Raw genomic sequence first — 24,641 nt, 5'->3', positions numbered from 1 at the left:
GTATCTGTAACATGCAACTTCTGTTGGTGCTGTGCTACTGGAAACTGAATTTCCCGGAGAAACCCACCCGAGGGATTAATAAAGTTTCATCTAATCTTCATCTAATCTAATCTAATTTCAGCACAATAGCATCATCAAATTCTTGACAGTTCCTTAAAATATATTCACATCAGTCACATTAGCTTCACTTTGTATTTGGTGGCCAGTGTGGTCTGCCCTCCACTGTTTGAGACGCCCTGCTCCCCACGGACAGCTTTTTTCTGATTGGCTGTGCCTCATAAACTAAAGATTTAAGCAGCACTTTTGCAGCTGAGAATGACATCGTACAAGCAACAATTATAAAAACTGAACATTTAGAGCAGTCTCAAACCAGGGGGTTTTTGCTCATGTGCTCATACTTGAGACTTCAGTGTCATGCATATTGTGAGTATTCACCACTGTCACAACATATATGACAGAAAATAGGTCAAAGCCATTGTGTTTCATCAACATCTGAAACTGTTAACTGTACAGGGCATGTCATAAGTACTACTTTCAATTATTTACATTACTTCTAGTTTTTAGAGTAATATTCATGCATTAAGACCTAAAGAATACTCAATTATGAGCTAAAACTAATTTCCTTGCTGTTACCTGCTCCTATTATTGTTTCAATATCACGTATGGCATCTAAATATTAAATGTTTAAAAATAATTATTGATTACCTATCTTTAATATGAGAACTACAAATTTATAGTAGATCTAAATAAGCTACACATGTCCCCTCTCAGGAGTAACTGTTTGGACAGTTTGGGGCTTTTTATGACCTTACCAGCACCCTCAATACTAAAGGGAGCATTGTTAAAATATCCAGGATTTTGTAACTCTCTGTCTGGATCACAAATAGCCCAGGATTACAGGCTTTTCCATCGTCAGGCAAATGTGTGGCAGTCACACAAAATATCAGTCAGACCTGCTGTAAATAGACATCCTGGCACAATAGCACTATATTATAACTGATTCTTACTTTGCACTCTCATTCCTTTCCAAAAATTTGTCTGCTTTCTATCCTCGCTCCGACCTGCCAGCTCAACAAATAACAGCTGAGCCAGTGGGAAAACGATGGATTATGCTGATTATTGTTCTGTTTGTCTCATATGCGGAGACTAGTGTGAGAGGACAGAAATGAAAGCACGCCCCCCGTCGCAGAGAAGAATCATGTTCAGGCCAACCTCTCTCCACTTTGCATCTCCTTTCAGGAACAATGCCTTCAGTAGGGCCATGTCCCCAGCTGTATTCTTCAGATCCAATAGTCATTTTACTTTAATGTGCAAATGTGATGCTTGAAATTGAATTAGGCCCTGAATATGCATGGACTATGCTTCATGTTGCATCTCTACTATGAAATTCAATGACAATTAACTCTCTCTGTCTACAAAGCCGAGTCTGGGTTTTTTCTGTTTTATTTTTTTGGCACTCTGTCTACCGCCCAGTCAGCATACACACAGGACAGTTTGACTGATACATATTGCATTAAAATGATCAACGTTATGACCGATGTAAATAAATATTAATCAACGCTACAGAGGAGCAGCCAAGTGAGCACAGCTAGTTTAGTCAGGCTAATGTTTTAGTGTTGACAGTGCTGACAGGTCCTGTCCTGTCGATTCAGTCACTTTGTTTACATGCTGTTACAGTAAGTGAGAAGAAGAGGAGTGTGTAAGTGGGAATGACTGGTCTTTTTTGTGGTTGCTTCCGTGACAGATTGCTGGGCTGCTCAAAGACAACGAGAAGATCCATGCCAGCCCTGCAGCCGCTCCAACTGACGATGACTCTGAAATTAAGAAGATCAAAAAGGTAAAGCAAGCAGTCTGAACTTCTGCCTTGATTTCATGCATTTTCATGTTCTGAGAATGCACGGTCTATTGCAGGTCCAGAGCTTTCTGCGAGGCTGGATTTGCAGGAGGAAGTGGAAAACCATCATCCAGGATTATATCCGCTCGCCTCATGCAGAGAGCATGAGGAAGAGGAACCAGGTGGTGTTCAGCATGTTGGACTCGGAGGCAGAGTACGTCCAGCAGCTTCATATTCTGGTGAACAACTTCTTGAGGCCGCTGCGCATGGCCGCCAGCTCTAAGAAGCCTCCCATCACCCACGATGATGTCAGCAGCATATTCCTCAACAGGTTGGCTCATCCAGAGTTCTTCTCTAGATAAAGAACATAATCACAAGGACACATACATATAAGCCTTCACTTCACAGTGAAGAACAGCATACTGGCAACCAGATAATAATGCAAAACCTGATGATTGTTAGCCATAGCTTTTACTTTTTTGTGGTTTTTATGGCAACCAAAGCTTTTTTACTAAACAACAAAAAACAAAATAAAATCAGACAAAAAAGACACACACTGGTCACACTGACCTCAAACGAGCACTCGGGCAAACACAGCTTTCATAGAATTTTCCTTGTGTCTATTTGTTTTTTGTTTCTGCACCTGTTTGGTAATTTCTTGGCATCATCCAGTCAGGTTTGTGCCGAGTTGAGAGGAAAGGCACTGCTGAGACACTGGTTATGCTGATGAGGAAGCACTGTGCAGTTCTGGTCATCATTTTGGCACAAATCTGAATTTGTGTTATAATACACTCAGATTACCTGTTATTGCAAATGCAGACATGGGGCAGTTTATGTGGCTTTAGCTGGTACACCTTAAAAAAAACTACCGTATCTTTAATTTAAATTTTTTTAAAACTTTGAAGCTATTGTCTCATCTGTCATTGGTCTATAGAATTCAGGCCACAAACAAAAACCAGAAGGATCAGTTACCACAATTCCTTCCCCTTGTCTACATATTCTGCATATTCATGCATAGATATCTTTTAATAGATTACATTAGTTGTGAGCGTTTTGCCATGCATAAGTTTTAAATCTACTGCAGAATGATGCATCTGAAGCATTAAGATACTTTTTAAAATTTTAAAATGGAATATCATCTGCATTAATATACTGGTAACCTCAAGTGCCTGAATTTGTGTTTGATAAGTGAGCAGCTTGCAACAACTTGTAAAGAGCTACATACTCCCTGTGTATTGGTTTGAATCTTCAAAGCAGATCTCCGTACATTTAATGTGCAATAATATTGTAACAGATTATGTAGAAATCTTATTTGTTAGCAGTAATCCTGATAACAAGTCTGTTAAAGTAAATACTGGTTCAGTGTGTTGTTTAAACACTGTATGCAATAAAAGTCAAAGTGCACAGTACAACGCCCAAACTAATAGAATGAGATCAAATAAATGCAGTGTGTATACTGGCTCAGAGCGACATGCTGAGCAGTAAAGAGAGGTTTGGGCCTCTGGATATTATCAGTGGTCTAAAACAAGAATCATAAATGTAAATACAATAATGATAAATGCAGATTACAGAGGCAGAAGCACCATGCCTGGTTTGAGGAAGAGTTATTCCTCATAGAATTTGGATCATTAATGTTTACTTTTGATAAGACACCTTGGATGTCACACCTCTTCAAGCCCTGCACAGCTTACACACACCTGGCACAGCATGGATACCCTAGTTATTAATTATTTATACCTATGAACAATGCAACTTCTCAACAGTACACTGGTATTTAAAGACAACTAAATTTCTGTGATTGTTTTTAGAACTGTTATTTTTTTATGGTCTTTTCAAGACATAAATGGATCTCTTTAAATATGCAGTCAAACGTAATAACTGCTCAGATTAAAATTAGGATTATTACTCTTAAAATCTTTATAGTGTGAGATTAGTTTCCCTAATAAATGTTTTTTTCAATCTCTACTTTATTTCAGTGAAACCATCATGTTTCTGCATCAGATCTTTTACCAGGGCCTGAAAGCCAGAATAGCAAGCTGGCCAACATTAGTCCTTGGTAAGAGTCATGTCTTTGTTGAATTTCATTACTTTATTCATAATGCACTCATTCAGATGTTTGTCAGAGTGCACGTGATGAAATGTGATTAAAAAAGTTTGATGTGTCTGCAGCTGACCTGTTCGACATCTTGCTGCCCATGCTGAACATCTACCAGGAGTTTGTGAGGAACCACCAATACAGCCTGCAGATCCTGGCACATTGCAAGCAGAACCGAGACTTTGATAAATTGCTGAAGCAGTATGAGGCCAAGCCCGACTGTGAGGAAAGGACCCTGGAGACCTTCCTTACCTACCCTATGTTCCAGGTTAGCTCATTTGTCTCACTGATATACACAGGAATAAAGGCAGGCCCATTTGTTTGCTGCATAGGTGCAGCCTGGAGCCAGCTTTTGTTGTTAATTTTGTGCTCTCGCAGCTTGAGCCAAGTTCTTTTCTCCATAAATGTCACCCTTGAGCCATATATTTCACCAACCTAAAACTAGATGCCTTTTGCTATGCCAATGATGCCCAGCTGTGGCGGTTTGCAAAGCAGTCGGCCACTTTGTTTTGCGATTGCACTGCCTGTGAGTCAAATGTAAACAAAAGGGTCATCACTAAAAATCTAAAAGGCAAAATGTTAATCTTTTCTCCTTTTCTTTATGATGTAGACTGTTCCTATGTGTCACCTATAAAACTGGTACAGTATTTATCCCTGTTAATCTCTAAGAAATACTTAATTACAAAGTAAAAGCACGTTCTTAGTGGGTGATCTTAAAGAGTAATAACTGAAATCCCCCTTTAGAATAGAAGTTAGACCCTTTTTATGCTGGTACTGCAAACTGTGGTAAAAATGCTTTAATAATTATGTAAATATGTTTAAAACCTGATTAGTCCACCTGCTACAGATTGAAATGATTGATTTTTTTAGTGATGAGGCCAAAAAAAGGTGATCACCTATCATCTGGAAGTCTCTGATCTGTCTTATTCCATCCTGCAGTGAAGCACAATCTTCACAGTCAAAGATTCAAAAAGACCAGTGAGAACTGGGAATGTTGAGTGCAGTCACATACAGCGAGGTCCTTGAAGAAAAACTGCTAGTACAAGTGATGTGAAACTGGTTCAACAGGTCACCTTTCAGTGTTAGAATGACCTGAAGCAAAGCAGCCAAAACAATACTGGAGTGACATCAGGCCAAGTCTCTGACTGTCTCCCGCTAGAATTCACCCCAGTATAACATCTTTAGAAGGACCTGAAGATGGTAGTTCGTGTGCACTTTTCATCCACTCTGCAGAAACTTGAGAGGGTCACCCACGAAGAATTGGCAAAATTGCTCACATCCAGGAGGGATTTGACTTCTCTAAAGCTGTAATGGCTGCCAAATGTTCAAAATGCTGCACTGAGTGCAACACATGAAACAGGTGACTACATTCTGAAGAGGCAGTGGCATTTATTAAAAGCTGTGTAACCAGATTTGACTGATTTCCACTTGAGCTAAACCAGTGTTTTCATTAATATTCTCTGGCCTGTTTACTGGACATTGTGGCTCAGACAGAATTTGGCTTCAAATATACATATTGTAGCATGGCTCATTAACAAAAGAATTAGCAGGCATTCGTCTGCAGTGTCTCAGGATGTCTTGATTATGTTTTCATGTCTATAAAAATGGTTGGTCTCGGAGCTCACGCTCCTTTCTGGCAAGGCACGCATTTTCCCCAACAGTCCACTCTGCTGGGGCCTGCTGCAGGCTGTGCTGTGTTGATAATAAATTTTGCTGATGAGTGTAGATTGTGCTCTCTACTGATCTTCTTCTCATCGTGCTGGCACATATTTATCCCTGTGTTTGTACGCTTGTGCTGTGCACATGAAAGATCTCGCAAGTGAGCACGACTCTCCTGCTGCTTTCTGTTCTGCCTCTCCAGATTCCTCGCTACATCCTGACTCTCCATGAGCTGCTGGCCCACACACCCCATGAACATGTAGAGAGAAATAGTCTGGACTATGCCAAATCTAAGCTGGAGGAGCTTTCCAGGTATAACCCATAGCCCCAGATGGGCGTGGTATCTTATATGAGAGTAACGTCTTTTTAATTCATATGAACACAAATAATAGATCAGTCTAAAAGCTGTTGAATTTTTTTTTAGAATAACCAAAAAAGCATGAAGAGATATTAACTGTAAAGATAAACAGATACATTTTTTATTTAACCAAACATATAAAGACCCAATTTCAGCTTTTTTCTATTTGATGTATAAGCTCCAAATGAGAATGACAAAAAGGTGCTTTTTTTGTGTTGTTTTTGTGCTTTCTTAGAATAATGCATGATGAAGTGAGCGAGACCGAGAACATCAGGAAAAACTTGGCAATAGAGCGCATGATTGTAGAGGGCTGCGAGATTCTCCTTGACACCAGCCAGACGTTTGTAAGACAAGGTAACTCTCATCTTTAAGTGTTGTACTTTGGATCCCAGCAGACAGCAGGGTCACAACAGAGAGAGGTTTCCTGTCCCTCCACATTTCTGACAGCCAGATTTTACATTTCCGGCACTTTATTGTGCAGCGTGGCACAGGGCTGGCTCTCTCCTCCTCTCGGTCTCTCTCTGGGGAACAACACGTACTCCTCGCTATAAGAGCTTTTAATTTCTAAGTGTAATTAGACGGGTCTGTGGCAAACTGATGATGAATCTGCAACTGCAAATGTCAAATGTCCCCAACAGGCCGTGATGGATAAGAAAAGAGAAAAGAGACGTGGTCGATTATTATTCTTCTGTACATATAGTCATGTACAGAGGAATGTGCATATGCCTTTTCATTTTTGTCTACATGTGTCTCTTCTTTGCTCCTCCTTCATTCTGTTTGGACCCCTTTTTTCTACATAAAGGGTCCCTCATCCAGGTGCCAATGAGCGAGAAGGGCAAGATCACCCGTGGGCGACTGGGTTCTCTGTCTCTAAAGAAAGAAGGGGAGAGGCAGTGCTTTCTCTTCTCCAAGCATTTAATCATCTGCACCAGGGGGTCTGGGGGAAAGCTTCATCTCACCAAGGTGGGCCTGAGCTGCTGAGCTGGCAGCATCACAACCTTTCTGCAAAAGTCTGGGACACCTGACCTAAAATAAATGAATTAACCAACACTCGATGGAATATTCACTACATTTGCTCAGATACTGTAGGCTCATTAACATGTGTGAGATTAGCAAACCCCTCCATCCCAAACGTTTACTGAGAGGTTTTCAAATATTTTACATAATAATATGCCAGATTTTTATGAAACTGAACCCTTCTTTTAATACCGTCTGTGGTTTTTCCACAATAATCATTCAAAGCTGTTGCTTCTTTATGCAGCATGTATGAAGTCTTCATTTTTAGTGATAAGGTTTGCCCATATAAGAGATCCAGATGATATCTAAAACCCTTCTTTGTCCAGCTTAAATATTTGGAATAAAAACAAACTTCCTTTTATGTATTTAAACTTAAACCTAAATATTCTGAAAGGATAAACTAATAGTAAAGATGCCCTAAATAGCATCAGATGTACCTTTTTGAAGGCTTTGTGTGTTTTGCCAAGCTGAAGTTAAGGATACTTTGGAGAATAGGATGAAGATGAGGACATTTATCACCTCTATATATGAATGACACATATTTTTATGCTGATGGAACTGATTTTTTTTATGTATGCACTACATTTACTACATCTACATGTGTATTGTATGCTGTTTGCAGAACGGAGTAGTTTCGCTTATAGACTGCACTCTTGTGGAAGATCCTGAGGGGACAGATGATGAGTGTGAGTGTTTAAATATTTTCTTATAGAAATGTGCTTCATATGTACTCTGTTTCATGGTTTAAATAACTGATGAATACTAGAGGATGCTAGCTTTGTTAGAACAAATGAAAAATAATGCGCCAGTAAAGGCAGGCAGTACTATGAAATGCACTACTTGTTTTGGGTAAAAATCTGGCACTGTACAATCACATATGACATGTTTATGTCTTTACTGGCTATAAATGAAATATATAAGGAAAATGACAAAAAGTCTTTGTGTTTGCCTCAAAGCTAAATCAGACAAGAGTGGTCAGGACATGGAGCACCTGGACTTCAAGATTGTTGTGGAGCCAAAGGACAGCCAGTCATTCACAGTCATCCTGGTAGCCTCCTCAAGGCAGGAGAAGTCTGCATGGACTAGTGACATCAGCCAGGCATGTCAACGCACATCACAGTCTTCCAGCAGTCAGTTACAGAAATCACTAACATTTCCTCTGTCCTATTTCTTTACTTCAACTGCATGTGTCCTGCAGTGCATAGACAACATCCGCTGCAATGGCCTGATGATGAACGCCTTTGAAGACAACTCCAAAGTCACAGTGCCGCAGATGATCAAGTAAGCTGCTTCTTTACATGTAACTTGGTGAAGCTGCTCCCATTTTTCTTTTTCTTTTTTTTTAGATTTGTATTTGTTTTCTTAACAGGTCAGATTCAAGTCTGTACTGTGATGACGTGGACATCCGTTTCAGTAAGATGATGAACTCCTGCAAGGTGCTGCAGATCCGCTACGCCAGCGTGGAGCGTCTGCTCGAGAGACTTACTGATCTCCGTTTCCTTTCAATCGACTTCCTCAACACCTTCCTGCATTCCTATCGTGTGTTCACCACTGCTGATGTGGTGCTGGATAAACTCATCACCATCTACAAGAAACCCATCAGTGCCATTCCGGCCCGGTCAGTCACTTTACATTTGGACAGACTTGAATGTTGCAAGGTTGTTGACAGCGCTTACCACAGACAAAAAAATCTTATTTGAAGTGTGTGGCATCCCTTCAGACCTTGCCAGCCTGCATAAAGATGGAATTGATTTATTAGGATGTGAAGCTTTGTCATCCTCTAATCAATGTGAGGCACATATAGGAACAAAAGTTCTGTGGTTATTATACAGAAATTTTTTTGTTTGTTTTATTCATAGAATTTCATGAAATTACACAAAACATGACAGGAAAACTATAAAAAGATATTGACTAATTTGATGAGATGGGTGCTGCATTTTCTTTTCTTAATTGCTGGGTTTGTGTTGCAAAATGCATAAACTATACTTTTACACAGTTAACAATATATATATATATATATTGCAACTTAGGAGTCACTGACTTTAAAAAGCATTCCAAGCAACATCCAAATATCCATATTTTCCAGTGCTCTCATGTTAAATGAGCATGGAGCTTGGTGGTTTGCTGTGTTTGTTTTGTTGTTTCTCGCACATCCTCCTAAGTGCAAATTCAGTCAGTAAGGTACCCCATAATTAATTATTTTTCAATAATCTTTTAAACTTGACAGTAGTGGTTATAGTTGCTTTCATTGTATGGTGCAAATTTAAGTTTGATCATGAATTAGTGGCTGGACATGTAGAGGGTGCAGCATGCGTGTAGTGTTCACGGGTATTTGTTTCTCTGTGTTTGTGTACATAGACACTGTATGTGACACTGAAACGATTAAGTCTATTGATCTTTTGAGCTTAGCGTGTGTATATATAGAGCTTGTTTTATTGGTTAAATCCAAACACAGAGACTTAGCAGATGTGGCACTGCTACAAGGCTATGGTGACTCTGTTTCACTGTATGTTATGTACATATCAGTTTGTATTGGTCCGGTCCATCCTGCTTGTGTGGGAGTGTCTCAGCCGGGCTCTGTCACTCTATGGCAATCAGCCTCGGTGCTGCAGGACCCCACCCTCCTGCAAAAGATTGCACTGGTGCTAACTCTCTGCTCTGCATGCCTAGAGTAAGGGCCCTGCTGTGGAGCTCAGATCAGGGCTCTCTATATCCACACCCTGCATTATGCTCTCCCGTGGCGCTTGTCATGTCACTGAGAGACACCTACTCTTGACTGCTTGTGTCAGCAGCGGCCATGCGCACTATCGCTCACTGTGCTATTTATGGGAACCTGTGAGGTCGCCAGGAGGCTGACAGGGAGTGGGAGAGGGTTTTCTGAAACACTGCAGTCAGCCGAGACATAGTTGAAAAGAGACTTCTGGTTGCAGGGCTGACTTGGTTTGCATAAATTATTTCAGAGGTTCTGTTTGTTTAGCTAAGCTCCTAAAATATAGAGTATAATTAACCAAATAAATAAATACGTGCCCTAACGTCTAATGTTTATCCTCCCCTGATGCAGGTCACTGGAGTTATTCTTTGCCAGCAGTCAAAATAATAAACTTCTTTATGGCGAGCCACCCAGCTCCCCCAGGGCTAGCAGAAAGTTCTCCTCCCCTCCTCCTCTCGCTATTGCCAAGAACTCATCCCCCAACCGCCGTCGCAAGCTCTCTCTCAATATCCCCATCATCACTGGGGGCAAAGCTCTTGACCTGGCTGCCCTTAGCTGCTCCTCAAATGGCTATGCAAGCATGTATTCCTCCATGTCTCCATTCAGCAAGACCACCTTGGACATCAATAAACTGTATGTGTCCAGCCCGATCGCGAGCAAAATCTCTGATGAGGGAGAAGACAAGAAGGAAAAGGTGGACGACCCCTCGGCATGCAAACAAGGTGGGTGACTTGTAGCCATTCAGAGTACAATTTGAACTCTGCTTTGCTACAATAATGTCTTTAAAAGAGCTTAATACTTACTGCTGTTTGCTTGTTACAATACAGATCTCTCTGTACGAGAAGAAAGTGATAATGATCAAAACCAGAGCGATGACGGGGATCCAGAAGCTTCTCCTACCAAATCTCCAACTACACCAAAAAATATCAAATGCAAAAACTCCTCAGGTAGATTGTGTCTTAGTCTTGTACATGATTTAAAATGAAATGTCGAGCTTATAAATCACTTTATATTGTTACACTGGGAAATACTTGTATTTAACCTAGCTACATTTCTAAATAATGAGATCAGGATGTGCACAAATAATACTTGTGTCAAAATACAAAACACACAAAATTCTGTTTCAACGAGAGCACATGTACCACACTCGCCTGCTGTTAAAAATCAGCAGCCAATCAGAAGAAAGTTGAATTAAAGTAAGCAGAGCTAAAGTGGCTTCTTTCAGAAAGAGGGCCAACACCAAGGCCCTTATTTATCCCATATAAAATAAGATTATTTTGAGTTTTGAAAAATGCAAAACTGTTCACATAGAGTCTTAAGAACTAAAGAACTAGAGCAAAATACATTTGATTACACAGACAGATTAAAAAAACTGCAGAGTTACTCAGAGAAAGAAAATTCTGCCAAAAGTAATGACTTGTTGCTTCTTCTTTTTCTTTTAAGTAATCTAGATCCACAACAGTTTTTATCAGCTTATTCCTCAGCACAGGCTCCATGTCTTGACCAAATTTCATAAAATGTTGATTAACTGTTTTTGTGTAACCTTGCAGATAGACAGATGGCACTTGACAAAAAAAAACCCTTGCAGCTGACAATACTTGCCGTCAAGCATATTTTACCATCTGTAGGAGAATGATGAATTGTTTTACTCTTTAAATAACCCCGTTTAGCCATATGCTGTCATATTTCTATCTGAAAAAAAATATGCCACTGTGGAACATAAGTAACATGAAATATCAGTCGTTCGATGGTTATGAATATGTGGGGAAAGCCAACGCTTGGCTTCAGTAGGTGTTAGGGAAACTTGTGTCATAGCAACTACACTGAGAGCGTGTTTTCCCTACCGCCCCCAGTAATGAGGCTGTTTCTTTGCCTTTCAAATCTTATGACAGAATTATACAATATAAGTTTTTAAAACGAAGCATTATCTGGAATATGTGAAATAACTGGAATAGTGAGGCAATGTGTGGGATTATTAGCAGCCTATGATCCGTGTTCCCGGGATTTATACATCGAGGAGTGCAGAGAATCTGTTGATTCCTCTGTTATGCTGATATTTAGTGGCTATATTTAGCTGCAACCATCTTGAATATCAAAGCCTCTTGTAAAGGAAAGTCTGGAGGGAAACTTTTGCATTGGCCTACAGTGCTCCCTAGTGGAGGTTTGTGAAATGAAAAAACAGGCCATCCAGCTTTATGTGTATATTGAGTTATAATAATAAATATACATTTACGGCTTGTATTTTTTTTAACTGTCCTTGTGTGTAGAGTTTTCCCTGTTTTCCTACAACAACGGCATGGTGATGTCATCATGTCGAGAGCTGGACAACAACCGCAGTGCTCTATCTGCTGCCTCCGCCTTTGCTATTGCTACTGCTGGAGCCAATGAGGGTACCCCTACCAAGGAAAAATATAGACGGATGTCCCTTGCCAGTACAGGTATATTCACCAAGAAAGTGTTGGGCAATTCTCTAAACTTTATTCTCCTTCGGTGCCTCTCATTTAATGTATTTTTTTGCAGGTTTTCCAACAGATCAGAGAAATGGAGACAAAGAGTTTGTGATCAGACGAGCGGCAACCAACAGAGTCCTGAATGTGCTTCGGCACTGGGTGTCCAAACACTCTCCGGTAACGCATTTCATAGCAGAGATGTTAACACAGCATCTTGGCATATTTTCTCCTTAACAGAGGAAAGAAATTGTTTTGGAAAATAACTTAATAAAAATTTGAGAATATTATCCACACAGAATACAACTAATTCAAAACTAACCTCATGAGCAGTGATGATCAATGACAAAATCTACAGTTTTCTATCATCCGTGTGTGCTGTGTGTGCGCCTCTCTAGGACTTTGAGAGCAACAATGAGCTGAAAACGAAGGTTATTGCCTTTTTGGAGGAAGTGATGCATGACCCTGAGCTGTTGACCCAGGAGAGGAAAGCGGCAGCCAACATCATCAGGTACCGCTGAGTGCTGTTTGAGTGAAAGAGGGATTAAAAGGCATTTTACTGGGTCATTAAGCTGTACATCTTTCAGAGGTTGACCTTCTTTTTCATGTCATCAGGACTATAACTCAGGAAGATCACGGTGACAATCAGATCGCGATAGAAGACGTGACACAACTGGTAAGTGAAGTGAGTAGCTGCTGTTCGTGGCTCTATTTGAAATCAATCCTCTGCTCACTTGGCTGCTCCCATGATAATAGATGCTGAATATTTTTGATCAGTTATGAGACATAAATTCAGCAAACAATTAATGCATTATGTGATAGTTAGCAGATGGGATTCATTAGACTGGAATCTTGACGGTGCGTGAATTTGCACATATGTAAATGTTGCTCAAGAGTGACAAGCAGTGATTTCACAAATGCCACAAAGTATTTTTAGATACAGCTGCAGGAAGTGTAATTGAGTATATTTATTATAATACTATCAGCTAGACGGGGGGGATGGGGTTCTGCCTGAAAAGATGACAAATTCAAAAATAAATATTGAAATACAATAAAACAGTTAAAGATTTCTTTTGTATCTATTTTGGTGTCCTTGATCACAGAAACTTTTATGAAAATAAGACAGTCAATAGCACATTTCAGTCTAGTTAAAAGTCATTTTACCAGCACTTGACAAATTGAAGATGTAAAAGTAAAAAAAAAGAAAAATTTAGAGGCGAAGGTGCATCAAAACCTACAGAAATACCTTGTTTGGTAGATTATTTATTGTCATGTTAAAAAAACTAAAGTCAAGTTAGCTAATTTAGATCATTTGGGATCTGTTTTATTGTTTTTTTGGACTGTTTGTGTCTTTCAGGTGGGAGAAGGGAAAGCTGAGACCTTCGAGAATCACTCAGCAATGGAAATTGCAGAGCAGCTCACTCTGTTGGACCACCTGGTGTTCAAGGTCATTCCATACGAGTGAGTGTCATCACACCACACAGCCAGGAAGCACGAACACACCAATACATGCTTCACTTCTTCTTTCTTGGTTTGCCTCACAGGGAATTCTTTGGCCAAGGCTGGATGAAGAATGACAAAAATGAGAAGACGCCGTATATCATGAGGACAACGAAGCACTTCAATGACGTACGCTCCAGTCAAAAAGAGCTCTTATCACATATTGAACCCTTCTATCCAAACGTAACATGAAGTCTAAACTACTTGTTTCTCGTTTTTTTTGTCAGATGAGCAACCTTATTGCCACGGAGATCCTCCGCTGTGATGATGTTGTAACCCGGGTAGCAGTCATCGAAAAATGGGTAGCTGTGGCCGATATCTGCCGTTGTCTACATAACTACAACGCCGTTCTCGAGATCACCTCATCACTGAACCGCAGCTCTGTTTTCCGTCTCAAGAAAACTTGGCTCAAAGTTTCCAAGCAGGTGCGTGTCTCTATATGCATTGCTGCTAGTCCCTGAAGTGCATGGTATTGTCACTGAACGTGTTCATTATCACCATTTTTTTCTAGACTAAAGCACTGATTGACAAACTGCAGAAGCTGGTCTCATCAGAGGGGAGGTTCAAAAACCTCAGAGAGGCTTTGAAGAAGTGAGTTCAAGGACATAGTTTCAGACTGGATCAACAAAGCAAACAAGCAGCACAAGTGGATGATAAGTGGTTTTTATTCTCTTTTTTTTTTATTCTAGTTGCGATCCTCCCTGTGTGCCCTATCTGGGGATGTATCTCACTGATCTGGCTTTCATTGAGGAGGGAACGCCGAACTACACCGAGGACAACTTGGTCAACTTCTCAAAGATGAGGATGGTGAGATGTTAGGCGATTCCTGATATGAAAGACTTGCGCTAAGTTTGTGTCACTGACATCCTTGCTTCCCTTTTTTCCAGATTTCTCACATCATCAGAGAAATCAGACAGTTTCAACAAACAGCATATAAGATTGACTTGCAACCAAAGGTAAATTAATTAATCGCAAAGACCACAGAGCAGTAGTTCCCAACCTCTCTGACAACTGACTACTTGAAGAAGCTATTTCTAATATACGAGCTGCAATCAAAAATTTCAGAGACTGGGCCTGTAGAAAGTAACAGTGGTACCTGAATTAAACCTGGGCAAAGGAAGCACTTGGCAACAGTGGAAACAAAAAACTCCCTTTTAACAGGAAGAAACTTCCAGCAGAACCAGGATCAGGGAGGGGCAGCCATCTGCTGTGATCAGTTGGGGTGAGAGGAGGGAGATAGAGATTAAATGCAGAGTGATGTATATACACACAGAGTGAAAGTAGTGTATTTTTAAGAACATTAAAAATACTGACAGAAAACTTCTTAAAGTGCACAAAGCATAAATGTAGAAAAATTGCTCTTGGTCTCTCCTGACCTAATGTGTCGTTTTTGGGAATGAACTGAACTTATTTCAGAATAAGAATCAGAATACTTTATTAATCTCTGAGGAAATTATGTGGTCACAGTTGCTCCAAGACAGTAAGAACAGGAAATAACTAACTTAAATTTGATAATACAAACTTACAAATTATAACAGAATAAGTCTAGCTCTAAATATAAATATCTCAGTATATTACACAAATTAAATATATAGTTGACATTGAGGTGCCCTTTTTATCGTATTGACTTTGTAATTTTATTTGTAGATGATGTGATATTAAGCGTGTGGAGAATGGAGGAATTGTACAGCGAGTTAGCCACAAGCAGGAATGAATTCCTGTGTTCTAAAATTGACATTTGGTCACAGCACGGATTTGAGTTTAATGATGAAGTCATAAATAAAAGTTGGATAAAGTGGGACAAAAAATAGCAGGAAGCAGTTTATCGCCATGCAAGGAGACACCATTGAATAGAGGTTAAAAAAAAATTAAATAAGGTGCATTTTTTTGCTTTCATATAGGCACTCTCTGAGCTTTTTGATTGCATCTTGTAAATGCAAAGGCTAAGTTCCTCTATATCTTTGCAAAGTATTTTTTAGAAAGAAACAGGTAAAGTCCTCCAATAACAGCAAAAATGTGGGATGTTAGTTTTTAATTTTCAAGGTGGAAATGCTTCAAAAAGATAAGTTATGAATGCTTGGGACCCTTTTAGATATATTGCATAGCACTGTTTTGCCCAAATAATGATTAATGTTTTGTGTTCTTGTTTGTATTATATTATTCAAATAAATCAAAATCAGGCCAAAGTAACTCATTAGTTCACATAATCAAAATTTACAGTATAAACATAATGATACTGAGGGTTGCAACTAGTAACTTGCTTCTGTTTAGTATTGTTTAAACTGTGAAAATAGTAAATATAATCAAATAAAAAAAGTCCTTAAATTTGCTTTCCCCCCCCCATATTCTAGGTAGCCCAGTATCTGCTGGACAAAAGCTTTGTTCTGGATGAAGAAAGCATGTATGAAGCCTCACTCAGAATTGAGCCTAAAGTGCCCAACTGATGGGGAAGGTGGCCCTCCATAGTATTTTCTTTGTTAATATTACACATCAGTTAACATGCACATCAACATTTGTATAGCTGTACATGCTTAAGATCTTGCTCCTCTGTACAGTAGATGTTTAAAGTTGTTTGACAACATAAAACATTTTAGTGTATATTTTTCCGTGTATGATTTTTGTTGTTGCCATTTCCACAATGACACCTGCTTGAAGGATTTTTTTTAAATTTCTATGAGTATTTCAAGAACAATAATAGAGGTCACTTTAGCTGCATGCAACCGTGTCTTCTACTGTGACCAATGACATTATTTTGCATCATGCCATACTGTATCAAATTTGCACTTCGAGCACTCGTGTTGCTGGCTGTTGTTCTCTTGGCTTGAGTTTTATTGATGACTGAAGTTCTCTGCAACCAATGTAGCATTGTAAAAAAAAACTAAAACAAAAAAATACTCCATAAAATCAGGTAAAAGAGCACAGAGAATATAATTAAAGGTAGACAACAGTGATCAGTGCAACTGACAGCAAGGTATCCAAAGCATATGTGTCTCTGTGCTTCCCGAACCAAAACAAGAAGGATTTGTTTCTTCATTTCTGCTCACTATTCTAAAGACAGGGGTTCCCAACTGTGCTTACCACACTGAATGTTTTCCTACAGTGTAACTGTGGAGCAGTCCAGTATGTCCAACCAGATATGAAAGTGAATACAAGGTAAAGGTTCTTGTTGAAGTTATTGGCTGAATGAGAAAAATGAATACAGTCCACAGGAAGGTCAACTCTGTGAGCTAAATGCTAAAATTTGCATGCTATATTTGCGAAGTTAACTGAACAACAAGCTCACCACTGTAGCTTAACTTGTTAGCATGCTCACATTTTCTAATTAGCACTAAACGTATATTGAAAGCTTACAGAAATGTTATTGGTTTTGCAAAAATCAGTCAAGTATTCACCAAAAATTGTAAATATTGTTCTAAAAGTTGGAAAGTTAATGGACCAGTTTATCCTCTGTTGTTGTTGAGATATTTTATTAACATCCACTGATGTAAATCACTAATGTAAGCTTTACCCTGTCGACATCATTGAAATCAGAAGCAAATGTGCTGAGATGTGCCAAAATATTTCAGGCTGAGCTGCGAAAAATCGCACTCTTGTTGCTAGAACCATCAGCTCAGTCTACATATTTATACTGATACATATAGCTGATACATATAGACCAAATGGGACAAATGGGACATGATGTGCAGACACAATCTGTACACACTTAATTACCTGTAGAGTTTTTTTCTTCTTCTTCTTTCTGTCAAGTAGTAAATGTTCTAAAGCTGGTAATGATAAACAATCCATAGGTTGGGAACCTCTTCTTTAAGTTAAGTTTAGCTATAGGATAATACAGTTTCTCAGTTGGCACACGAGGTTCCTAAAGTCTGCTGAGTTCACTTATAAGCTGTGTAACAACATAGAGTGTTAAAGAAGTGAGGTTTGTGAGGTTTAAGGTGACGGATTTGTCACCTGCATTTTTGTTACACTTGAAGTGCACCAGTACAGTTCAACGAGTTTCCCCCTTTATGCTTGAACTTTTTGGTCTTGACTTGTTAAATTGAAACTCATGGAAAAAAAAAAAAATCACACGCAGTGGTTAAGTGTTGTACCTTCAGGTTCGGGTTCTACTTCTGTAGAGTAAAAGTTTGTTGCTCTTCTGTAATCAAAAGACAATCTGTCCTTTTTGCTGTTCCAGTGATTGTGGAACATGACTGTATATCACTCTGTTATATGCATTGCTGTTAAAAACTATGATAAAATGTATGTGAATGACCTCTGCCTGCAGCATTCAAACACTATTTTTGTAGTAGTATAAGAGAGAGTGACCTGCTCTTTATATGAACATGGGAAAGTATTTTGTACTTTGTTGTTAATTCACTTCACTGAGATGCGCTGTACATTTTGTACATGCAACCTGGCATATTTCTCAATGTGGAACAGTGTAATCCTCTCAAAAACAACTTATATCACAAGCTTAACACAAAACGCTACAACAGTGTGGTCTTGAAACCATAACTTAGAGGTAGGAGAGCAATTCAAAGTGTTTTGCATTTATACTGTAATCCTGTCTATAACCATTTCTGTTAGCAGGAATATAGTAACGTAGTGCTTATTCTGTGAATATTTGTATGTATTTTTACTATGTATGTACAGTACACTTTTGAAGCTAATGTGGTAGGCATGCAACACCTTCACAGACAGAATAATACTATATACTTATACTGTATACACTTATAAATGCACATACTCTTATAAGGTATATAAACAAATAAACATTTTGCTGTAAGCAATACCCAATGGTATGAAAATTATCTTTCAACCCTCATGTTTCCACAGCTTAAGAAATATTCCCAGTTTTGTAAGGAAAAAAAAGATTAAAAGAAGATGAAGAACATAACAACAAATAAACAAAAATATGTTTCCCAGTTACCTCTTGATAATAAATTCATTTTATCTCAGGGGCATTTTGTCTCAAGTGTTTTTGTAGATCTTGTATCAGTTGACATGCTCATCTAATATGATGAAATAAAATACAGTCTGAAAGTTCTTAGCTTTATAAGCAGCTCTCTGTCCTAGGAAGCAACTGTGCTCAGCGGCCTACCGTGATCCGGCAAAATCCGGAATTAATATGAAAAAAAATATTTATGATCATAATTAGAATTTTCACAAATGCACAAACTAAACATGACATAAATTGTTTTCTGATTCAATAAATGTTAAAATCCAAGTTGCAATCACATCATAACTTTCATGAAACCTGGGACCAGCTTAATACCTGGTCTACTTAGATTTTATTGATTTCCTTATTTCATTTACTAACATCACAAAAGACTTGGTAATAACGCAGGTCTGACTCTAGCAGTGAACTTGATGGCATATGTTTATCTTGTTTATTTATTTAAAAATGATTGCTTCAAGTCATACAAACCATATTATTTCACCAAAATATGCCCTTGTAGTGACATTCTTAAATGTAGACACATTAAAAATATTCAAACACAGAGTAAAAAGGAGGACGCTATTAAACATGTTTTATAGCATGCTCATGCTATAAACTGGGGCTAAAATATTACTAACAGATTATATACGTTTATTTTCCTGCTGCTTTATACATTTAGTACATAATTTCCATTTCTTTAATGCCACAATGTCACTTTAGCCACAGTTGAGACGCCGCTTATTTTATGTTTATTTTAACCATTTTGTACGAAGGCAGTTGTTGTGCATTGTGATGATTATTTATTGCAGTGCTCTCCATTTTTTAATAACTATAGCTTAAAGCAAAACGCAGTCCGTGAACCATCAAACATTTACCCGTGGATCGCAGAACTATAGCCACATAGTTGTAACAGCAGCTGTTCACCTCGTGACTCGCCTCATCTGTTTCACTTCACTTTCACACTCCTGCTGCAAATACTGGCACTTGGAACAGTCGACACAATGTTCGTTTTTCTTGTGCTCTTTGCGGCCTCTGTAACGTCAGCTTTTCGCCTGTCTGATCAAGGTAAGTCGCTTCTTTTGTTTGGTAAAGTCCGCTTTACATTCTTATTCCTTTAGTGCTTTTTTGCTTTGACATTTGCGCTACACCAGCTTTCGCTTTCATATTTACGGCCACGGCGTCTGTTCTATTGTTTCATGTTCTTTATCGGACACTTTTTAACATTTTTTTTTTAACATGGATTATTTACAGACGAGTTTCACTTCAAGTCATGGATGGCACAGGTAGGTTATAGCGCCGTGACATAAGCAAAAGATTGCGCTCAGTATGTTGTTATGAGGAAGTTGTCTGGTGAGAAAATCATAGTAACAACGTGGCTCAAGTGGGTACTGCATCAAACTTAAAAATAAATGTCTAAATCAACACCCTTCCTCCATGTACAGTACAACAAAGGGTACAACTTGAAGGAGTACTACCAAAGACTGCAGATATTCACAGAGAACAAGAAGAGGATTGACAAACACAATGAAGGAAACCACTCGTTCACAAGTAAGACCTCTTTGTGTTTGCATTAACGTTTTGTTTCACGTGGCTCATCCTAAAGTGCTTTCACCTGCATTTCCTCTCTTCCTGCAGTGGCACTGAACCAGTTTTCAGACATGACATTCAGTGAATTTCGAAAGTCCTTCCTCATGTCTGAGCCTCAGGTAATGATGCTCATACAAGAAGCATTTTGCAATGATGATTAAGCTGTTGTTGGGGTTTTTTTGACAAGTTGATTTTTGCAGAACTGCTCTGCCACCAAAGGGAACTACTTCAGCAGCAATGGGCCGCTACCAGACTCCATCGACTGGAGAAAGAAAGGGAATTATGTGACCCCAGTGAAGAATCAGGTGAGTCTGAACCTCAGACATCCACATGCATGGTTGCTCAGTCAGACAGTAGATTAAAAAAAAACATTATAGTAATAGTAAAAGGAAAAAGGAAAGCCTTTAAGGGGATGCAGTTTCCCCACAATGCAGTGAAAAATGTTACTGTTGCATGTCGATAACAGGTTAACTAAACTTACTTGCTGAGTGGCATTGCAAAAACTGTTTGCCCTTAAATAGTTTATCCAGTGTTCCTCCAAACAAAACATGTCAACAGGTCTGCTGTAAGAAAAAGGCCCAGTGTTAAGTTGAGTTTTTTTAGTATTTCTTTCAGTGCATAAAATCTTTCCTAAAATCTTTGTGTGTGTGTGTGTGTGTGTGTGTGTGTGTGTGTGTGTGTGTGTGTGTGTGTGTGTGTGTGTGTGTGTGTGTGTGTGTGTTTACGGCAAAGGGAGGCTGTGGTAGTTGCTGGACGTTTTCCACCACTGGCTGTTTGGAGTCTGTAACTGCCATCAACAAGGGGAAGCTTGTACCGCTGGTGACTTGTTTTTTATTAGCTGATTACGTATCAAAAATTGCACTTCATGACAAAGCATAATGACTAACTTTACTGCCTATTGCGTTAACTAGTCAGAACAACAGCTGGTAGACTGCGCTCAAGATTTCAACAACCATGGATGCAATGGGCGAGTCAAACATTTCCTACCTTCCCCTTTAAAAGAAAATTACGTGTAATTGCTCACTCGTTTAATAACATATTAATTTGTCTTTCAGTGGTCTTCCCAGTCAAGCATTTGAATACATCATGTACAACAAGGGACTGATGACCGAGCAGGACTATCCATACACGGCTTTTGTAACTATCAACTAAAAAAAAGAAACATTAAACAAAAGAGACTTTTCAGTTACAAACAGTTGTGTTTAATGGCTTAATTTATTTTAACTGTGTCTTTTTGTCATTTTAGGAGGGTAAGTGTGTGTACAAACCAGAAAGGGCAGCTGCTTTTGTGAATAGTGTGGTGAACATAACAGCAGTGAGTATCCATCAGGGATTTTCATCAAGGAAAAGTCTTTAGTGAAGCGAGTGAATGATGACGTTTTTCTGCCGTCTGTCAGTACAATGAGATGGAGTTGGTGGACGCTGTCGGGACACACAATCCTGTCAGCTTTGCTTTTGAGGTGACCTCTGACTTTATGAGTTACCACCAGGGTGTGTACACCAGGTAAGAAGATGTCATAATTTCAATTTTGTCTTTTTTTCACATTTATTAAAACATACTAAGTGTTTATATGATCACTATATTTGCTATAACCAAATGTAAGCAGATTCCTGCATGTTTGCTCCCATCATTTTTCCCCTGCAGTGTCCATGAAATGAATGGGGCAGACCTTTACTTGAACCTACTGATCAAGTCTATTATTCTTTTGATGCTCACATAAACACACATGGTCAAAACCTGTTTTTCATTTGGACAGCAAGTTTACCACAACCACTGCTGCTAAAATAAGAACTGAGAAAAGAGGGTTTAGAGTATTTCATTCAGTTTAAAATGTCAGTAAAGCTGTTACTTTCAGACATTTGAGAGGTTTAGTTCCTCTTTCTGAATAAAAGATATAGAGTCAGAAGAAACATGTTCTGCTTTCAGCACTGAATGCCACAACACCACTGACAAAGTGAACCATGCAGTTCTGGCTGTCGGCTATGGACAAGAAAATGGTACTCCTCACTGGATAGTAAAGAACTCATGGGGATCGAGTTGGGGCATGAACGGGTAATTTTTCTAATCAGTCACATGTAGAAAAATTTCCCTAAATATTATGAACCAAAGAAACAGAGTAACAGTTTTGTCCTCTCACAGGTATTTCCTCATTGAACGTGGGAAGAACATGTGTGGACTTGCTGCCTGCGCATCATTCCCAGTGGTGTGATTATTACATGTTTGCACATTACAAAAGGGCCGACGATGAAGCCAGTTCCTTTTTATATTGTTTGTATAGAGTTTGTTTTAAAATCAGCTGCCTGTGCATCTACAGATGTGTTGTTTTTCCAAAAAAGGGAAGAAGTCTTAACCCCCATTCAAGCACTATGACAGAAAGATCAAGGTCACTACACTATGAAATAAATGTAACTGAAATTATCACTTCATTGAAAATCATTCAAACTGTTCTGATAAAATTTGCAAATAAACTCTATTAAATATGTCGAGTTGTTATTCACAATGCACTGCAGTAAAAAGAGTAAAAAGAGACACAAATGTTACACCCCTCTGTGACAATTTTATTGTAAATATTTAAAAAAAAATCGGAGATTCTATCCATTGGTTTAATTAGACCATTGTGACAGGAATGTTGCAGGGTATGAAGGGCATTATCAGCAGTGTTGGGTAAGTTACTTTAAAATAGTAACTTAGTTACATTACTAGTTACTTCTCTCAAAAGTAACTCAGTTACTTCAAGTTACTCGTTACTTTCAAAGTAACTAGTTACTAGGGAAAGTAACTTCGGTTTTACTCAGAATTCTCTTGTTAATGTGTTTCTTCCATAACTTTGCCAGTCTTCTAGCTTGCTTACTTGCCACAAGTGCACTGTGCCACCTACCAATAGAAAGGAAAAGATAATGTGCATATTCCCACGAGAGAAATTCCACGCCTGGACCGTCATTGACTGCTGCCATGATTCTAGCCTACGTCACAGAGTCATGTGCGCCTTTTACATCCAACACAAAAACTGCAGTCGTGGTGCTTTCGATTGTACTCAGAACTCAGAAATTCTGCCTTCTGAATAGGAAGATGTAGGTAACACCAGACTGCAGATGAGCTGCATACAGGGCTGGACTGGGACAGAAAATTGGCCCGGAGAATTTGACTAGAGACCGGCCCACCATTATAGGAAAAATCATAAAGCCTTTGAATGAAAATAAACACTGTTGTGACAGTGATGTACACTGTTTTGATGGTATATATGCATCAATCTATCAATCGTTTGTTGAAAGATTCAGATAATTATTTTTTAAAAGCTAGACATTTTAAATGAGAATAAGAAAGTATTTCCTTGTGCCCCCCTTTCCCTGTTAATGCCCTACCTGCCCCCTGGCAACACTTTGCTAGACCCGCCCCTGCACAGTTACCAGCTGTCAGCTACCTAAAAAAGGATCCTGGTGTTATTTGTCTCTCAGAAACAGTTCATAACTTCCCTTCAACTCATTCATGTCACCTAAAAGGTAAACCTGTTTCTCCATCACCTGTTCAGCTCTGATGATCCAGTAAGGACATCTCCTGGTTTCATCTTCATGTTTCCCTCTCACCACATATCCAAACCGTATCATGACCAGCAGGTTTACAGCTGTGGCTCCAGCAAACATCAGCTGATACTAGAAATTAATTAAATTCTAACAACAGCTGATCAAGCTTAAAAGTGCTGCTGTTGTTTAGCGCGACATCGGCTGGTTTCCTCTTTCGGCACAAAGTGGGCGATAAACAAACAAGAGAGACGATCAGCTGATCATTGATCAGTTTTCATGATTGAAGTAGAAACGGGAGAGGGAGGGGGAGAGGAGAGAGAAGAAGAGGCAGCTGTGCAGCATAAAGACAGAATAACTCCAGCTTTGTGCCTTTTTCATTGTAGCTGAATTACGGGACAAACTGTTCCTTTTCACCTCAATAAGAAACGCGTAATATTTTCTCTGAATACCAGACAGGACGGTTGGCAACTCTAATAACTTATGAACAAAATAAAGTTCAACATCATTAACTTCATAGCACCCACCCAGCTGTATAGAAACTCCGTCATGCTAGCTAGCACGCAGTACGGAAAAAGTTAGAATAACGAAAATAAACTCCACCTAAACATGGTTCATATCTGACCCAGATAGACTGCAGGTCATAACTTCTTACCTGAAGTTCAGTTCACACTTGGACCGGCGGCTGCCTCGGGTCTCTTTTCCTTCTGCGTCCCTTTTCCTTCATCCACCTGCTGGCCTCCACCACTTGCTAATGTTACTGAATCTGTGGAAGCTCCGCGATAGCCACCACACGAAGTAACGAGTAACGACCCTATCTAAATCCCAGTAACGACTAACGCGTTCCTGATTTTGGCATAATAACTAGTTACCGTGCTCGTTACCACAATAATAACGTAGTTACTGTAACGCGTTACTTAATAACGCGTTAGTCCCAACACTGATTATCAGTGCTGCAAACAACGTTTACCCGGTAGCTTGATTTTGTTGGGTT

At 39.1% G+C, this 24,641-nt stretch overlaps 2 protein-coding genes and 1 long non-coding RNA gene across 4 annotated transcripts in view; 2 read left to right on the top strand and 1 right to left on the bottom strand.

Annotated features, from left to right (window-relative positions):
* The window catches only part of rasgrf1 (Ras protein specific guanine nucleotide releasing factor 1), a 22,293-nt gene extending 6,095 nt beyond the window's left edge, over positions 1 to 16,198 (top strand). The window contains exons 4-27 of one of the 2 annotated variants that reach the window (XM_026175965.2): positions 1,745 to 1,837; positions 1,912 to 2,165; positions 3,811 to 3,890; positions 4,004 to 4,197; positions 5,791 to 5,900; positions 6,182 to 6,300; positions 6,749 to 6,909; positions 7,586 to 7,649; positions 7,920 to 8,062; positions 8,162 to 8,244; positions 8,333 to 8,581; positions 10,025 to 10,395; positions 10,501 to 10,620; positions 11,941 to 12,111; positions 12,194 to 12,300; positions 12,519 to 12,631; positions 12,736 to 12,796; positions 13,478 to 13,581; positions 13,665 to 13,749; positions 13,848 to 14,045; positions 14,132 to 14,211; positions 14,310 to 14,427; positions 14,508 to 14,576; positions 15,972 to 16,198. In XM_026175965.2, the coding sequence (XP_026031750.1) occupies positions 1,745 to 1,837; positions 1,912 to 2,165; positions 3,811 to 3,890; positions 4,004 to 4,197; positions 5,791 to 5,900; positions 6,182 to 6,300; positions 6,749 to 6,909; positions 7,586 to 7,649; positions 7,920 to 8,062; positions 8,162 to 8,244; positions 8,333 to 8,581; positions 10,025 to 10,395; positions 10,501 to 10,620; positions 11,941 to 12,111; positions 12,194 to 12,300; positions 12,519 to 12,631; positions 12,736 to 12,796; positions 13,478 to 13,581; positions 13,665 to 13,749; positions 13,848 to 14,045; positions 14,132 to 14,211; positions 14,310 to 14,427; positions 14,508 to 14,576; positions 15,972 to 16,064 (3,240 nt within the window). In that variant the 3' untranslated portion in view covers positions 16,065 to 16,198. Of the gene's footprint in view, positions 1 to 1,744; positions 1,838 to 1,911; positions 2,166 to 3,810; positions 3,891 to 4,003; positions 4,198 to 5,790; positions 5,901 to 6,181; positions 6,301 to 6,748; positions 6,910 to 7,585; positions 7,650 to 7,919; positions 8,063 to 8,161; positions 8,245 to 8,332; positions 8,582 to 10,024; positions 10,396 to 10,500; positions 10,621 to 11,940; positions 12,112 to 12,193; positions 12,301 to 12,518; positions 12,632 to 12,735; positions 12,806 to 13,477; positions 13,582 to 13,664; positions 13,750 to 13,847; positions 14,046 to 14,131; positions 14,212 to 14,309; positions 14,428 to 14,507; positions 14,577 to 15,971 lie in introns of both variants that reach the window. The other variant, XM_026175963.2, reaches the window with a different exon arrangement.
* On the bottom strand, positions 1,426 to 24,641 carry LOC145429823 (uncharacterized). Its single transcript, XR_013910155.1, has 2 exons — positions 24,303 to 24,641; positions 1,426 to 2,188 (listed from the first exon to the last, which is right to left on the bottom strand). It is a non-coding gene; the product is annotated as an uncharacterized LOC145429823 (long non-coding RNA).
* On the top strand, positions 19,433 to 22,611 carry ctsh (cathepsin H). Its single transcript, XM_026175966.2, has 12 exons — positions 19,433 to 19,606; positions 19,793 to 19,824; positions 19,984 to 20,089; positions 20,177 to 20,247; positions 20,329 to 20,433; positions 20,861 to 20,947; positions 21,040 to 21,095; positions 21,184 to 21,265; positions 21,375 to 21,443; positions 21,526 to 21,632; positions 22,056 to 22,181; positions 22,269 to 22,611. The coding sequence occupies exons 1-12, from the start codon at positions 19,543 to 19,545 to the stop codon at positions 22,336 to 22,338; spliced, it is 975 nt and encodes a 324-aa protein (XP_026031751.1). The 5' UTR covers positions 19,433 to 19,542; the 3' UTR covers positions 22,339 to 22,611.

This window comes from Astatotilapia calliptera, chromosome 7, assembly GCF_964374335.1.
Source record: "Astatotilapia calliptera chromosome 7, fAstCal68.1, whole genome shotgun sequence".
Lineage (NCBI taxonomy): Eukaryota > Metazoa > Chordata > Actinopteri > Cichliformes > Cichlidae > Astatotilapia > Astatotilapia calliptera.
This window is presented reverse-complemented; position numbering and strand designations above follow the sequence as displayed.

Excerpts from the sequence above, each read along its gene's own strand:
- ctsh (XM_026175966.2), top strand. The coding sequence starts at position 19,543 with ATGTTCGTTTTTCTTGTGCTCTTTGCGGCCTCTGTAACGTCAGCTTTT. Across the intron at positions 19,607-19,792 it reads TTTTCGCCTGTCTGATCAAG|ACGAGTTTCACTTCAAGTCA; the intron begins GTAAGTCGCTTC and ends GATTATTTACAG. Across the intron at positions 20,248-20,328 it reads TCCTCATGTCTGAGCCTCAG|AACTGCTCTGCCACCAAAGG; the intron begins GTAATGATGCTC and ends TGATTTTTGCAG.